Source organism: Anoplopoma fimbria, chromosome 17, assembly GCF_027596085.1.
Source record: "Anoplopoma fimbria isolate UVic2021 breed Golden Eagle Sablefish chromosome 17, Afim_UVic_2022, whole genome shotgun sequence".
Lineage (NCBI taxonomy): Eukaryota > Metazoa > Chordata > Actinopteri > Perciformes > Anoplopomatidae > Anoplopoma > Anoplopoma fimbria.
Window position 1 is genome coordinate 25,999,490 of NC_072465.1, and position 17,391 is coordinate 26,016,880.

Consider the following 17,391-nt stretch of genomic DNA (forward strand, 5'->3'; position numbering starts at 1 on the left):
ATAGATAGTCACATACATATTTGCATTATTTATTTACATACTCTAAAGGTATTTTAATGTATAGAATATATTGTTTTATAGTGACCTTTTTGGTTATCCTACCTCTTCATCCTGTATCCCAAAAAGTACATTTTGTAATAGAAACTGCTTTAAAGAAATAAAAATTGAATAAATTGAAAAGAAGCAGAATGAAGTAGCATGTCACAATAGCAGCTGAGTTTTTAGAATGTATAGGATTTTTTTTTTATGTCAGTATATTTTTCTTTATTTATTCAGGTGATTATTTTTTTCCAAAATGTCTTATTTATTTAATTTAATCAATATCAAATCAATTTGTAAGTAAAAAAGTTATATTAATATCACGGGCAGTGGGGTTTATGGCTGGTGAAAAGATGAAAATGTTTGATTAATTAATTTAAAAAAAATAGTCGCAGGGGTCACAACCATCTGTGAAACATTTTGAATGTCTATAAATTCAAATTAATCAATAAATCACGAATTTTATCAGGCTCAGCCGCCATTATGGCTCAAAGTTGTACACGGGTACAGTGAAAGGGCGATCCTGGCAGGAGCCAAAATGGCGCCGTTTCCCCTTTAAACGAGCAGCCAATCAAATTCGCGGATTTTTTTCCTGTCCAATCAGAATCGAGCAGGGGGGCGGGACCCTCTGAACTGGGAGGAGCCACTCTGGGGTGTTGTGAATTCGTTTAGCGGTGGGAGTCATCGCGACCGATTCGTTTTCCGTCTATTTGCACCGAATACCGACCGAGCCAGCCGTAGCCATGCCCGGGATAGAGAAGCTACCGATAGAGGAGACGCTGGAGGACAGTCCTCAGGTAACAGTTACTCCCCCCACCCCCATCACCGGGAGGCGTCAGCTAGCATGCTAACGTTAGCCTTTGTAGCCAAAGATAACCAGGCGACGAGATGACAAGTGCAAGCAGCAAGCTAACCGCTAACGGCGCAGCTAATCAAAGATGTCAAGCGGGGAGGAGGTGGTGGTGGGGGGTTAAGACACACCAGCTGTTCGATGCACCGATAAGCCTCGTTAAGATGTCAGATGGAGGCACAACGTACAGAAAGGAGCTCGTTAAATGAATAGGTAGCCGGCTACTTCCGTAGCCTCGTAGCTAGCTGCTTCCCCGTCCTCCCATTGGTCGCTGCTGAGAGGGGCGTGGCCAGAGTGTCAGTCACCTGACAGACATAGTTTGGATGTTTTCTTTTTATGCTTCTACTAGATTTAAAATATTTAATATTTATTTAGTCACTTTGCATGATTGAGAATAACAATACAAAATACAGTCAAAAGTTTTGACAGACTGGTACTTTTTTATATATATATATATTTATATATATATATATATATATATTTTATATTTATTTATATATATAAATATATATATATATTTTTATTTATATATTTATTTATATATATATATCTATATATATATATATTTATTTATATATATAAATAAATATATATATTTATTTATTTATTTATATATATATACAGTACCAGTCAAACGTTTGGACACACCTTCTCATTCAATGGTTTTTCTTTATTTTTATTTTTATTTTTTTCTACATTGTAGATTAATATTGAAGACATCCAAACTATGAAGGAACACATTAATTATGTGGTAAACAAACAAATGCTCAACAAACCAGAATATGTTTTATATTTTAGATTCTTCAAAGTAGTTGAATGAGAAGGTGTGTCTATATGTGTATATATTATATGCCAGAAGTCTTCCTTGTCCCAACCTACCAGTCATCATTTCCACTGCCAACACAAGCAAAGCACTCATCATCCAAAAGCACATGACTGTAGCAATGTGCTACTCAAATCTGTTCTCGTGACTGTATGTTGTTTCCTTGTAGCAACGTGTTTTGTGATAGATTCCTTACTCTGGACTTCTGTATTTGATTTTAACTTGATCGCATTTGATAAGTAATGAGAGTCCGACCCCTTTCGTGGCCATACTGAGGGTCTATGAGTGACTATGCTCTGAAATCTGATGGAAGTGACCAGTGGCCGATGTTTATTGATACTGTACTGGCAACCAATCGCCCCGAGGCAGCAGAGCGAAGTGGTCGGGCGGGGGTGTAGGGCTTGACCATGGCCTGGAGATAGGAAGGAGCTGTTCCTTTCACTGCCCTGTAGGCTAGCACCAGAGCGTTTGATAAAGCATCAGAACCAGATTTGAGATTTATAAGAGATCTGGGTGAAGTGTGAGATGAATGATCGACAATTATAATCCTGTAATAGTGGAAGCTGTATATGTCTACTAATTTGTGATCAGTACATTTTTTTCTTGTAATGCTTTCTTGGTTTGCACTCTTGTTCACTATCTCACCCATTGATGTTTGTAAAATTGACCAAATTGATTGTAATTGTAAGATCTTATTTGTAAGAAAATTAAAAAAAATAAGATTGCTTTTATGCAACAATGTAGAGTGCATTTAACAAAGACCTGCAATAAGGAAATATTATTTAAATATACTGCAGCTGAGACACACTTTGATAACAGTATTTCACTGTGTGGACAGGCAATAGGTGTGGATTTACATAGATGGGTGTGGGTTTTTGGCAGTTACACAAGGGATCATTTGGGCGTTGAGGTTTTATGGGTTAAATGAACGCTGACTTCATTTTGACCCGTCTTATTGTTTGTTTTGTTTTTATGTAGACACGCTCTCTGCTGGGAGTGTTTGAGGAGGACACTGCAGCGATGTCCAGCTACTGTTCACAGCTCTATCAGGCCATGCAGAGGATTTATGATGCACAGGTAAACACACACACATGATTCACAGGTGTAGTGCTTTTTCAGGTATAGACAGCACAAACAGGCATGTACTGTAAATAAGTGGCATCTGATTGGTTAGTGTGTCTGTCCTGTTTTCTCTGTTTCAGAATGAGCTCAGTGCTGCGACACACCTGACCTCCAGACTGCTGAAAGAGTACGACAAACAGGTGGGCCAAGTCGTCAACCAGCCACTGACCTCCTGAAACTAGACAACTAGCCTCACCAGACTTTAGCCTTATAATACTACACACTGGCCAGTAAACACTAGCCACCAACCTTTAAACGCTAGTCATCTGCTTCATAACAATAGCCAGAGGCCACATGACATGTCACTATAAAACTTATAACCCTAGCCACCAGCTTTTAAAATACTAGCCACCCACTTTATACACTAGCCACCACCCTTGTAACACAAGCCACACCCCTAATAACACCAGCCATTAGCCTTGTAACATTAGCTGCCAGCTCTATTACACTAGCCACCAGTCTTATAACAATAGCCACAAGTCTTATGACACTAGCCACCAGCCTTCAAACACGAGCCACCAGCCTTCAAACACTAGCCACCAACCTTATAACACTAGCCTTATAACACTAGCCACCAACCTTAAAACACTAGCCACTAGCCGTAAAACACTAGCCACCAGCCTTATAACACCAGCCACCAGCCTTATAACAGTAGCCACTAGCCTTAAAACATTAGCAACTAGCCTTAAAACACTAGTCATCAACTTTATAACACTAGCCATCAGCCTTATAACACCTGCCATAGGGCTGGGCAATGTAGAGACAATCAAAAATCACATTATCTTTGACTAAATACCTCGATCTTGAAATTGCGACGATATTGTAGGGTTGACGATTGTTGCTTTCACAAAAATATTTACACAACGAAAGTTAAAACACTTGATGTTGGCTCTATAACGCTATCACACTGTCATAGTTTAAGATCTTTCCATCTGTCTGTCCAACACTTTGATCCGAAACAAGATCTTGACGTCTTTGCGATTATTTCTGGTGACCCCTGACCTTTCCTCTGGAGACATCCTCGGGTCAACTTTTAACCAACATTTTTACTGTGACGAGTAATTCACAGATTCCTCTACTTGTTTCTCACAATAATCAATCCAATCCTTTCCTCCATGTTGTTGCTGTCGTCTGCAGCGTTTTCCTCTCGGGGGCGATGACGAGGTGATGAGCTCCACCCTGCAGCAGTTTGCGAAAGTCATTGATGAGGTGAGAGAGAATATAAAAACACCAGAGCTCCGTCTGCTTCTGTTTTATCCTTTTTGGATGTGCTGCAACAGGCAGATTTTACCTAACAGGATATGACATAATACAATATGACAACTTCCTCTTTCCCTCTCTCTCTCTTTCATAGTTGAGTTCCTGTCATGCTGTCTTGTCCACCCAGCTTGCAGATGCCATGATGTTTCCCATCACTCAGTTTAAAGAGAGAGACCTGAAGGGTAGGAAACACACATGTGGTCGCCCACTGATGTTTGTTGATGGTCTGGTTGTAGTCGACGTTCCAGTTCATCCAAAAGTTGTTGGATGTAGTTGAGGTCAGATTTCATTAACGGCAAACTGGAAAAACCCTTTCTTTACGGACCCGGATTTATGACCATCGTCATGTTGAAACCAGTCGGCAACCTCCAGTTCTGCCGAGTGAGGCCGATGCTGAATTGTCTGAATACTTGCATTCTCTCTACTGACCAGCAGGGGGCGACTCCTCCGGTTGCAAAAAGAAGTTCGATTGTATAGAAGTCTATGAGAAAATGACCCTTCCTCTCACTTGATTTAGTCCCTCAGTAAACATTGTAAACATGAGTTTATGGTCTCAATCTCTAGTTTCAAGTCTTCTTCAATACAGCATGATGTTCATTTAGTTAATTATGGTCCATTTAGAGTCAAATAGACCATAAAGCAGGGTATGATTTAGGGCGGGGCTACCTTGTGATTGATAGGTTGCTACCAGAGACATATACGGCGTCTCTAAGTCACTCATCCGCATTCACAATATGGTAGCTTCTGTTTATCTGATGCAACAAAAACAAGAAGGCGACGGCCGTAGCAAAATCACAGAACTCGAGGCTTCAAAACGGCAGTCTACGAACCAATCGCTGACGTCATGATGACTACATCCACTTCTTATTTACAGTCTATGGTTGAAACAGAGACATTTTTTTCCCAAACCGACTTTTCCCAATTAGAGGCACAACTGTTGTATTAAGTATAAGATTTCCCTTCATTGGTACAAAGGGGCCTTAACTGTAAAAACAGACCCAGAGAGACTTTGCACTGTAACTTATAGTTATTTTCTTTTCTCTCCAGAGATCCTCACTCTAAAAGAAGTCTTCCAAATATCCAGTGATGGTAAGTTATTACCGCTACTTTGGGCTGCAATTAATATTATGTATTCATTTTTTCCTATTTCGGAAAAACGATTTTTCAAAGCCTCAAGGAGTCATCTTCCAATTGACCAATCCTTAGCTCCACCTACTCTTGTTTAGTGTTTATGTTTTTAAGTGCAATTATTGCCTTACTGAGTATCAATCTCTGCTTCCAACACTGATCAGTATCAGATCTACAGTGGATCTTGAAGCTGCGCCCTGCATATTCAAATGGTGTCTCCCTGACATCTGCTTGCAGCTCTGGTAGAGACAATATGGGACAAATCTTGTGATAATAATAAGTAAGTTAATATTTCTGGATAACATGGTTAGAGACTAAGGATCGGTCTATTGCCTATTTTGTGTCAAGAGTTTATAATAGTCAGAAAATAGCTGCAAATCCTTACATTAGAGAAGCTTTAACATAACAATGTTTGCCAGTTTTATTTAATAATGGACATAAAGGGAAAGTTTGTAGATGTCAGTGTGAGTTGTATTGACCCAGAAATCTGGGCTTGCAGCTGCAAAATCTGTTGTTCTTCCTGCATCCTGAGCCGTCATTCGAGGTGACAGAGACGTAGTTGGATGAAAAGAAAAACTACAGGCTGTCGTGCACAAAAACAGAACTTTCCTGTCCTCTTCCCTTGTATTGCAAACTAGCCACGTTTCCATAAACGGCAAAGATGGTGTCCCCAAAATACGAGTACAAATCATGTTACTGAGGAGGACAGATTCTACAGTGTCCGGGTTGACTGGTATTTGTTCGAGCCAGAGTATACGGCCGAAGAAATGCAGCAGTAAGAGGCCAAGTATGCGGCTGCAGCTGCCGTCTGGGTGTCAGATGCTCATGTGCAATGCATCCTGGTACATGTAGGCATTGCAGAGACGGCTCCGCAAGCAGGAGAACGGTGCTTTCTCGATCAGTATAGCATGAACTTATGAATTTATTTCCATCAACGCTGATAGGACATCCACATAAAAAGCAAAGTTTCCCTTTTAAAACAATGTATCAGTTACTGTTGTTCTTGAGCGTATTTTTATATGTGTGTGTGAAGAGCAGTGTGTCCTTCTAATGATTGAAGATAAGATGAGAATTTACAGCTGCTGTCTCTGACAGAGTCTTGGTCACAGTCAGCTTTAAGCATTTAAACGTGAAGAAACTCGTAATCTAAAAGAACAAAATGTGCAGATCTCTGTGTCAGCGTGACGCTTCTGGCTCTGGATCGCCTGCACATTTAAAGGAAGATTTCACCTTATTTTTAACTGCAGTATATTTTGTCTTAATGTGAGTTAATGTTTTATGTTCCTTTCTAGCACATGTTACTGTTGAAAATGCATAAATAGACAAAGTTAAGTTAAGTTTCTTGACCTCTGACCCACCTGTTTGTGTCTGCAGATCACGACGTAGCCATTAACAGATACAGCCGCCTGTCCAAGAAGAGGGACAACGACAAGGTAAGAAACACTCATTCAGTACTTTAATACTAAAACAAAATACTAAGCTTCTAGATAATTTTTACGAATCTTTTTATGAATCTGTAACTTCCTAAAAACATTCCAGGGAAGTTTCCTCAAAAGAACAACCATTTTGAGAAACTGGCAAACCAATTCTTGTCTTTTGGTTGCAACTTTTTAAACATAAAAAAACATGCATCTGTTTCAGAGACAACAGTGAAACAAATTACTTGTTTGAATGTGGGGTTTTGTTTTGTTACTGTAATAAAGCTTTTATGTTTAATGTTCATTATTAAGCTGACCTATAACTTTGTAGTATCTTAATTTCTGAAAATATAAGATGACTAAAAAGGAAATATGCCAATATGAACATTCACAATACAACTATGTAGACCATAAATGTAAAATATTATCTCGGTATATGATTATTAACTTTGTAATAAGAAGAGAGTCTTGTGTGTTGCAGTTGCGGGCGGAGGCCGTGGAGGACGTTTACACCTCCCGCAAGAAACAGCACCAGACCATGATGCACTACTTCTGCTCGCTGAACACGCTGCAGTACAAGAAGAAGACGGCCCTGCTGGAGCCGCTGCTCGGATACATGCAGGCCCAGGTACACAACACACACACAAACACACACACACACACACACACACACACACACACACACACACACACACGCACACACTTGACAGCTGTGAGGTGAAAGATTGATATAAGAACGAATGTATTTTTGTTTGTATCCAGGATTTGTTGTTTTTCTTTTAGTATCTATTGATTTATGGGATTCACCAAAGTTATTTTTTTTAATTTTTACTCTTCTCTTAGGTAAGACTAAGACTTTAAGTTTAATTAACTTTACATTTCATTTTCACTACTGCTAAAGTTCTTCTTATTGTTTAAGGGCGTTGCCTCTGCTAATAATAAACGTTTATTTTTAATTAACTTACTCACTTAGACACAGAAACATCTCTTAATCTTCTATCTCTTTAAGAGAGGGTGTAATACATCCGGATTAAGAACAATCTTTTGAGTTAACTAGTTATTTTCACCCTTGAACTGTTTATAACATACATGTTTGTGAAGCTAAATCATCCGTGTTTGTTCTCTGCAGATCAGTTTCTTTAAACTCGGCTCAGAAAATCTCACCCAGCAGTGGGAGGAATTCCTGGGAACCATAGGAACCAGTGTCCAGAAGTAAGAACCCCCCCCCCCCCACCACCACCACCACCGCTTCCATTTTTCTACTTATTTAGTTTTTTTCTATATTAAAAGGGCTTAAATGATTTGTTTTATTTACTTGAAATCAGTTTAAGTTCGAGGAATATTGTAAATGGATGGAAAAATGCTTTAGACAAATGTGAACATGTGACGACAGAGTGTGTGATTGTGTAGCGTGCGTCGGGAGATGGAGGAGGGGGTCGGGCAGATGCAGGAGACCATCCAGGAGATGGAGAGATCATGTGACCAGCTGTACGCACCGTGTGACCCTGACCCCGCCCACTCGCCCGTCTGTCGCAACCTGACCAGGAAACAGGGCTACCTGTGCATCCGCAAGTATGAAACACACACAAAAACTGTATTTTAATACTATTAATAAATATTCACATTAATGCTTCAGTTTATAAAATTCTTATCCGATCATTGAAATCTTTCTTTTATTTTAGTTAACGAGACATTAAAACAATCCTGGTGAAAACATTTGATCCTACCTCTGAACACGAAAAGGCTTTAAAGAATAATTCCAATTTATAAGAACTTGAACCTTATTTTTTGTGTTTTTATCCAACAGTCATATGATAACACAGGTTTTTTTTCACAAATTTATTTAGAAGAGAAAACAACAGAAAACAGTTTAAACTATCACTCAAAAATATCTGTTGTGAACATCCATCACATTTTACAGACCTGCTTCAACTTTGACCTTTCTTGTCTCGTCTTGTCCGAGACTGTGTACAGACAGTTTTCCCTTTAAATAAAGGGGTTTTAGATCATCTGAGTCAGACTTTTTTTCAGTGACATCACTGTAAACTGTTAAATTGGGCAGAGTTAAATTCATATCTGACATTTTTTCTTTTTACAATTAACACTTGCAAATGATGAGGTAGTACATAGTAGTACGTACTTTGGTGCTTTATTTTTACTTCTTTACTTAAGGTTTCATTAAACTTATTTTTTCCTGTTTACAAAATGAACCAAAACACTGTCAATGAAGAGGATCTTGGGGTAGATAATAATGAGAATGATTATGTAACCAAATTAAAATCATACTCTCTAAACTAAAAAGAACTATTACTGAGCTTGTTTGCAATATATTTCGTCAATGCTGATCTATAAAGGAGACCATAAAGTGCATCTTTGGATAGATGAAGAAAAACAACACTGAATGAAAATGCTATTGACTATTACAGTCCTTAAATAATTCATAAATAGTTACTGATTCTTTTGGGTTTCACTCAAACAAATAGCTCCCATATTTAAGATATAGATCGACTGGACTGAAAATAAATCAAACATAATACACCATAATATCCTAATCAAAACATTTAAAATGATCTCTTCAAAGTTGTTAAAATAAAATGTACAATTCTGCTGTTGTGGCAAAATTGTTATCTGGCGTTAAAGTTGAGAAATATGTTTTGAAAAGACGACTTTTACATTTTCATTTGCTGTTGGTGTCGTTTTCCAAGGAGTTAAAGTAGCTCTTCTGTGTGTCCCTCAGTAAGACGGGGCTGGTGTCTTCCTCCTGGGAGCGTCAGTACTTCTTCACGCAGGGCGGTAATCTGATGCAGCAGGGCCGCGGCGAGGTGGCGGGCGGGCTGCTCACAGACCTCGACAACAGCTCCGTCATGGCGGTCGACTGCGACGACCGGCGCTTCTGCTTCCAGGTCACTTCCTTCGACGGCAAGAAGTGAGAAGGCCCCCGGCTTCTTTAAAATCCGTCCTTTGAGATGCTTTCTCCATTCTTAAGTTTCCAGTGAGATGAGTATGAATGCAAATGTATTAAAGTTTTTGTTCCCGTTCTGTGTTTTGTCAGAGTGGTGACGCTGCAGTCGGAGAGCAGGAAGGACTGCGAGGAGGTAAACTTTTAATTTTCTGTCACATGAGCCGCTCTGATTTTGTCTTAGTTCCGTTCTGTTGTCTCCTCACGCTCGTCTTCTCTGCTGCTTTCCTCCTCCAGTGGATCTCCACCATCAACAACATCTCCAAAAGGATCTACCTGAGTGAGAACGCGGAGGTCTGTGTCCTACGTCCCTTATTAACTTTTATTTTATATATTTTTATTTACATTGTCACTTGCATTGTGGAGAGTTTGGCTGCTATCTTTAGATGAAGTCCAGCCTGGTTTCACACATCCGATTTGTCGAGTGATTAGAAAAACATAACAAGTTGACCACTCAGATCAAAGTACATGTCCACATATATGAGGACGTCTTATGACCTGGTACTACCAAAGACATTGCAGATGTCAAAATAAGACGACCAGCTAATAATGACACGGAGAAGGAGAAGTGATCTAATAGAATAGAAAGTCTCATCTGTGATTAGTCGCTAGTTCCTAGCTAGTCGGCACCAGAAAACTTTTAGCATTATTTTAAGTGGACAGTTGGACAAAGATGACGTCTCGTATAACCAGTGCGTATTGGAAGTATTTTGATTTGCTTTGGTTGGAGAACAGTGCAAAGTGCCACATATTTGTAGACGGGTTTAAAATATGATAAGGTTATTGAAAAATGGGATCGTAACAATTTCAAATGGCTGTTTTAATATAATGTTTTAATATTTTTTCGGACAATGTTAAACCCTCTACATAAAATTGTGCTTCTTCTAAAATTGTTTTTTCTAACTTTCAGACTCGTCTTAAGTTTAGTCTTCCTTTTTAAAACGTCAGTTGTATGTTCATAACAACTTATTTCCTTTAGGCAGTACTTAACATTATACTTTTTGACAGGTCAAATATTTGCTCAAATGCAGCTGCATTTGCAAGCAGTAGATGACTCACAGATTGTGAAATTGTTTCCACTTCTAGTGTAGACAGGAAGTTAAAAGCCGAAATGTCTTAGCAGGGAGGTGACAGGGAATGAGAGGAGATCCATCTAAGATCGAATAAAACAATAGTAAGACACTGAAAAACTCTGTGAGAACTTCCGTAGAAAGCTATTTGAATTTTTCAAGCATTATAAATTGTTTCCTATTGGTTGACGCTGACAGTTCTGTCCTCCCATTGGCAGGAGCTGGCAGCCCGAGTGAACCAATCAGCTCTTGAGGCCGTGACGCCGTCGCCGTCCTTCCAGCAGAGACACGAGAGCATGAGGCCGGGCAGGTGTGTGTGTGTGTGTGTGTGTGTGTGTGTGTGTGTGTGTGTGTGTGTGTGTGTGTGTGTGTGTGTGTGTGTGTGTGTGTGTGTGTGTGTGTGTGTGTGTGTGTGTGTGTGAGTGTGAGTGTGTGAGTGTGACCAAAAGACCACCAGTGTAAACCTCGTAGCCAATCAGCTGTCAGATATAATGAAGACAGACTCTTGGTGGCAAATCAGATCTCTGTGGGAGAACTGGTCCTCCACCAGTAGACTGTTCATCCATCTCTCTCTCTCTCTCTCTCTCTCTCTCTCTCTGTTCCAGTAAAGGGCGTGCGGGCCGAGCGAGCAGCATCAGCTCCGTGGGCTCCGAGGCGTCGCCTGCCCTCTCTGTGCTCTCATTCGATGCCCTGGTTGCCCCGGAAACACCCATCCAGTTCGACATCATATCCCCCGTCAGCGAGGAGAACTCAGGACAGAGCAAGACGGCAGCACAGTCCGGCAGGTGTGTGTGTGTGTGTGTGTGTGTGTGTGTGTGTCTTATTTTCAACATTCATTTTTTTAGCTCAGTTTACTGAATTATTTAAAATAATGTATTTAAATATTCTGTCTTACATCTCGTTGCATCTCTCCAAGCATTTTGGGATTGACGCCTTTTATTTGTGGTGCAACACGGAGGCTCCGTAGTACGAACCAAGACGGAAAACACTATTACTCCTTTCAACCTTGACAAAGGCAGCGCAGACCAGATCCATTCCCTCCGCTCTTACCTTTCACAATAAAGGCCATAAGTAAATAAACCATAAACCAAGTCCATAATAAAAAACTGCAGTTGACTCATTTAACAGTGCATTGAACTTTAACTGAACAACAACAACAAAAAATACTCTTTGCCCCCCCTCTTCAAAATGAAAGACTTTTATCCAAAGTAATTTACCTCTCAGGCCTCCACATCCTCTATATGGACTTCCATGTCAGATTTAATATGTATTTTTGCCCCCAAATAAGTTAAATGTTAAAAAAAGAATGATTTTTATATTGAAATATTAAAAAAAAGAAAGTTGGTGGATAAAAAAAAAATTCCAGAAATGTACTGACCCGATCAGAGTATCCCTATTTTTGTGTGAATAAAAGTCTGTAATTGGGTTAGAAATATTGTTTCCTGTCTAGTCATGTAACAGCTGTTGATTGGTGTTTTAATATTATTTTAATATGTGTGTGTGTGTGTGTGTGTGTGTGTGTGTGTGTGTGTGTGTGTGTGTGTGTGTGTGTGTGTGTGTGTGTGTGTGTGTGTGTGTGTGTGTGTGTGTGTGTCAACAGAAGGAGTAATCCATTTGGGGAGTCAGGAGACGGCACATCAGAAGACAGTGAAGGTACCGTCAGTCTGTCTGGTTCACGTTAAATATTTTATATTATTACATTTGAAAATAAATTTCCACGATTTCTAGTTACAAGTTTAACACTACTTTGATTAATGAAAATACCCAAGTAAGTTTATAGTGAGATGTCTTAATGCCGAGCCTCAGTTGATGATCCGTGTGTCTCCCTCACAGTGGATGAAAGATATGTTGTAAATATATGTATTTATATATATTCTCGTCCAGACTCCATCCTCCACCAGCTCTATATCGTTCGTTTCCTGGGCTCCATGGAGGTGAGGACCACCGAGTCAGCAGACGTCATCCCCGAGACCATGAGGCAGATCCTGGCAGCCAGAGCGATCCACAACATCTTCAGGATGACCGAGTCTCACCTGCTGGTCACCTGCGACTGCCTCAAGTATGATTTTTACCGGTCATTATGAGACAAAAATCTCAAGAGGGACCTTGATTGTAGAGTGTTTTCAGCCTCGGTAGCGCCCTCTAGAGGCTGCAGTGTGAACATGTTGGACAGAACAGAGCTAGCGGAAAGGTCACAAGATAAGATAAAATAAGATAATCCTTTATTAGTCCCGCAGCGGGGAAATTTGCAAAGGAAAAAGCTCACAGGTGAGCAGGAGTTGCTGTAAAAGGCAGCCACTCGCGCGGCGCCATCAACTTCGGTCATGCAAATCTATCCTCCTTTAATGGTGAGCAGCATACTAGAAAAATATATTTTCATATGCAAAATAAAAGAACGTGTGCTCAGACGTACAGTCATGAAGTCACCAAAAATATTATGGGACCTATTTTTGTGGCTATGCTCCATCAGTCTGGCCTTTTTCTGACCTTATATTTCATTTTTTCCACGCCCATGTGCTCAGGTGTGAGATTCATTATAAACAGGTGGAGACAATAGAGATGTTTGTGTTGTGTTGTGGGTGCAGAGAATTAATGTCTCATAACATCAATCTGCTGCCAATCTGATGATTTTGTCAACAAGACAAAACAAAATACTCACGTATGCAGCGATAACACAATAATGCCAAAGACAAAAAAATATTGATTTAATAAAATTCCCAACATACGTCGGCATATCAGGTTAATTGTAGGTGAAAAATGTATTATTAAGAGGCAGAGGGATGAAAAAGATTCCATTTTCCAAGATTAAGGTTTGAGACCGAACTAACAAATGAGACAAAAAGTCAAAGATTCTCTGACATTATAAAGCCATTACATTACACGCATAAAAAAAACTGGAGTGCAAAGCGGTGGTAAAGACAGCCGCTTTTTCTGAATTTCATTGTTCCTAAAGTAGTTTTGTTATTGTAAGGATCGCCTCTGAGGGAGAACCAGTTGATGTGGTAACTTGACAAAAAAAGTCCCACTGTGTTTGAGTTGTTTTTTTGTTGTAAATTTGTGATTTTAATCTCAGAATTTAGTTTTTTCCGGCAAATGTATGACTTCAATCTCAGAGTTTTTTCCTTTGAATATTACCCCTCAGCTTCAGCTCCAAAACTTTATTTTTTACCTACAACGGCCAGAATACGCCGATGTATTCTGTAGATGTATTTAAACCTGCATCAAAATTTACTTTAAATGTTAATTTAAATCATAAATATGGTATCTTCATACTGGGAAATATTTTTTCTGCATGTAGTATTTTCGCCTCAGCTTGTGCTTCCATCAAAGGGGTTATCTTCCTGAATACTAAAGAACTGGTTTAACAGTGAGATCAAGTAGGACAGAATTCACTATAACCATTATGGAGTCGTTATTAATAATACATATTTGTATTATTTATTATTTGTTATAAATGTATGTTTTCTTTTGTTTCAGACTCATCGATCCTCAGACACAAGTCACTCGACTCAGGGTGAGATGATCTCTTCATGTTCTCTGCTACTCAAAGTTTTACTCTCCGACACGTTTCTAATGACACATCACCTCTTTCCTTCCCTTGTCTCCTCCCCTTCCCTCCTCTCTCCTCCTGTAGTTCCCTCTCACCAGTGTGTTCCAGTGTTCGTCCCATCAGGACAACAAGAGGCTGTTTGGTTTCGTCCTGCAGTCGGCCGGCGGGCGGGGGGGCGACAGCCGAGCCGTCTGCTACATCTTTGAGTCCAACAACGACGGAGAGAAGGTCGTTCCGTCTCTCTGTTAGTCTCACTGTCCATAAAACTCTCTGTGTGATCCGTCTGTCTGACCCGCCTTTCTTCTTCACGTGTTTCAGATCTGTGACAGCGTCGGTCTGGCCAAGCAGATAGCCTTCCACTCCGAGATGGTGAGACGGATTTGAGCGTCTTTGTTACCCTGAGAACGTTCACTGGTGTCTTCAGGTGAATTTATTTTTGTGGTCTTGTTTTGTAGGACCGTAAGGCCGTGGAGAAGAGGAAGGAGGTCGACAAGGCTAAAGAGAAACAGCAGGAGGAACTCAGCAAACAGAAGCAGATAGAGAAGGTGACCTTTAACCTTTAACCCCTCACTTGTCCCTGTACTGAAACCAGGCGGCAACGTCCGGTTCTGCCGAGTGAAGCCGATGCGGGAGTGTCTTAAACCTGCATTCTCTCTAGTGTCCATCAGGGGGCGACTCCTCTGGTTGTATAGAAGTCTATGAGAAAATGACTCTACTTCTCTCTTGATTTATTCCCTCAGTAAACATTGTAAACATGAGTTTATGGTCTCAATCTCTAGTTTCAAGTCTTCTTCAATACAGCATGATGTTCATTTAGTAAATTATGCTCCATTTAGAGTCAAATAAATGACTACGTCCACTTCTTATTTACAGTTAATATGTGAAACTGAAATAGTAATAAAAGTGCACTTCATCATTTTGTTTCATCAGTGACAGAAAAACCGACACAGCTATCTACAATTACTAATTATATTTAACGAGTTGTCTTTTTTTTGTCGTTTTCTCTCCAGGATCTGGAGGAGCAGAGCCGCTTGATCGCCGCCTCGAGTCGCCCCGCCAACCCGCCCGCCGCTGACGGACAGTTCCTGGTGCTTAGCAACAGCCAATCGGAGGACAGCGATGCCGGGGAGGAGGGGAAGAAGAAGGGCGAGTCTGAGGCCTGACGGAGCTAAACGGAGGAGGCGTGTTTTTAAAAAGCCAGGCGAGTCCCAGCTGGTACCGTCAAAAGCTCAGGAATCAGAGGAGGGGAAACACCACCCGCCCGCCCGGGCTGCCTGCGACTGCAAAAACATGCGCTCCCCCTCTCTGGCTGGACTCTGTGAGCCTAGGATGAACTAAACGCAGCCTCACTACAAGAGTGGAGGAAGAGGAGGAAGAGGAAGAGGAGGAGAGCAGTATGAGTGGAAACGTCTCGTCACAGACTTTTGTTTTTATTTTGTGTAGAAAGAAAAGAGAAAAAAAACGCTGCTTTTTATACCAGCTCTCCAGAAAAGGACGCAAATATAGATTTAACCTGCAAGTTCCTGTTTTGTTTTTTTTAATGGTTATTTTATAAAAGAGCTAACGGCAACAACGGAGAATTTAAAGCAACACAAAAACCTTTCGGAATAATGAAACACGATCTGATGGAGGCAAAGTCAGATCTGGACTTCGACAGGAGGTGAAGGTTTCCTCGAGATCCCAGAGGGCACAGAACAAAAAGAGAAGACGAAAGGAGGGAGAGGGAGTCTTATTTTGAAAAGTCCTTCCTGTTGTTCATGGACATTTCTTTATTTGCATCCTGCAGTGTTTGATTCTTTTAAAAATCATCTTTCCTTCCTTCCAGGTCGTCACTGGTTTTCACTCATTTTCATTCACTTAACGGCAGAATGAAAATCATCTTGTCAAGTCTTGAATCTCGCTGAACCAGAAGTCAATCGATCAAGTTGAACAGAAAATCTGCAATTATTTAAATGATTGATCATTCATGGTTCCAGCTTCTCAAGTGTGAGAATGTGTGGGTACTTTTGACTGCTTTCAGTTGTTGTACAGACCAACTGATTAATCGAGAAAAAAAACTGATCAGCAGATAAAATCGACAATAAAAATAACTTAGTTGCAGCCCGACGTCATAAAGAACATCATGACTACATCAGAGTGATAAAACGTGAAATCAATATTCATTAATAGTTTATCAAGAACAACTGAACGCAGTTGATTAATTACACACATCATCTGGTCAGGATCTGGTTGATTTGCTGGTTAAAATTGGGCTAAATTTGGTTGAAAAATATATATTTTTAATACACTTTGTTGCCGACACCTTCAAACGAAATTACAACATATCCTGTTTCTCTTTGCCTCAAATTAAACGTTACTACAACGTTCTATAAATACAGAAATGTATGAAAGAAATTGACAAACGAGGATGAATCCAAATACTGAAATACTGTTGTAACATTTACATTCTTCAAGAAAATGACAAATTGAGCTTTTGAATTTGACTGTTTTGCTTTGTGAATATATTTTTTTAAAGTAAAACAAAATACAAATCATGGTAAAACTTCAGATCCACAAAGCGTGCCCAAGTAGAAGAAAACTAAAGTTTCAGTCCTAAATATCTTTAATTAGCATTTACAGTTACTTCTTCACAGTGAAACCACATTGAGCCCAGTTTGCACCAGATGCTCAGTTTATTGACCTGGAAATCTCCCTGAAAATGATCTGTTCTTTTACAAAAATATCAACCACTGTAATTTCTAGTATCATTTAATATCATAGAAGTTCAAATTCTGCTCCTCTGGGGTCAAAGTTCAGCTCTGCTTAATCAAAAAAAATCCTTTTCTTGTGTCAGAAAATGAGAAAACAAAAACGCCTTCATCGACCGCCAATGCAAATAACTTTATGTCCCATAATTCACATTTTTCTGTATTTCGTTGGGGGGAATTGTGGGAAACAGAATCATTAGTTGTTTTCTGTCCAGCGCCTCATGCGGTTTGTGTGTGTGTGCGCTTGTGTGTGTGTGCGCGCGAAACTACAGAATCAATTCAACCCTTTTCATATTAAGATTTTTTTATTCCACATATCTGCAACTTCTGCCTCTTACAAAATGAATAGTTGCATGAAAGTAGTGCTCATTAATAATAATAATAATAATAATAATAATAATAATCATATTTTATATCATATTCTT

General features: G+C 39.8%; 1 protein-coding gene across 1 annotated transcript in view; it reads left to right on the forward strand.

Moving 5' to 3' along the window:
* Window positions 1-703: 703 nt before the first annotated feature.
* The window catches only part of appl1 (adaptor protein, phosphotyrosine interaction, PH domain and leucine zipper containing 1), a 17,294-nt gene continuing 606 nt past the window's right edge, over window positions 704-17,391 (forward strand). The window contains exons 1-22 of the mRNA XM_054616379.1: window positions 704-836; window positions 2,691-2,789; window positions 2,915-2,974; window positions 3,972-4,043; window positions 4,189-4,276; window positions 5,142-5,183; window positions 6,597-6,655; window positions 7,122-7,268; window positions 7,770-7,852; window positions 8,051-8,212; window positions 9,378-9,566; window positions 9,693-9,735; window positions 9,837-9,893; window positions 10,888-10,979; window positions 11,275-11,454; window positions 12,270-12,322; window positions 12,554-12,728; window positions 14,147-14,183; window positions 14,304-14,447; window positions 14,538-14,588; window positions 14,675-14,764; window positions 15,230-17,391. The exon at window positions 15,230-17,391 is cut by the window's right edge and continues 606 nt beyond it. Coding sequence (XP_054472354.1) covers window positions 783-836; window positions 2,691-2,789; window positions 2,915-2,974; window positions 3,972-4,043; window positions 4,189-4,276; window positions 5,142-5,183; window positions 6,597-6,655; window positions 7,122-7,268; window positions 7,770-7,852; window positions 8,051-8,212; window positions 9,378-9,566; window positions 9,693-9,735; window positions 9,837-9,893; window positions 10,888-10,979; window positions 11,275-11,454; window positions 12,270-12,322; window positions 12,554-12,728; window positions 14,147-14,183; window positions 14,304-14,447; window positions 14,538-14,588; window positions 14,675-14,764; window positions 15,230-15,382 — 2,130 coding nt within the window. The 5' untranslated portion in view covers window positions 704-782 and the 3' untranslated portion in view covers window positions 15,383-17,391. The remainder of the gene's footprint in view (window positions 837-2,690; window positions 2,790-2,914; window positions 2,975-3,971; window positions 4,044-4,188; window positions 4,277-5,141; window positions 5,184-6,596; window positions 6,656-7,121; window positions 7,269-7,769; window positions 7,853-8,050; window positions 8,213-9,377; window positions 9,567-9,692; window positions 9,736-9,836; window positions 9,894-10,887; window positions 10,980-11,274; window positions 11,455-12,269; window positions 12,323-12,553; window positions 12,729-14,146; window positions 14,184-14,303; window positions 14,448-14,537; window positions 14,589-14,674; window positions 14,765-15,229) is intronic.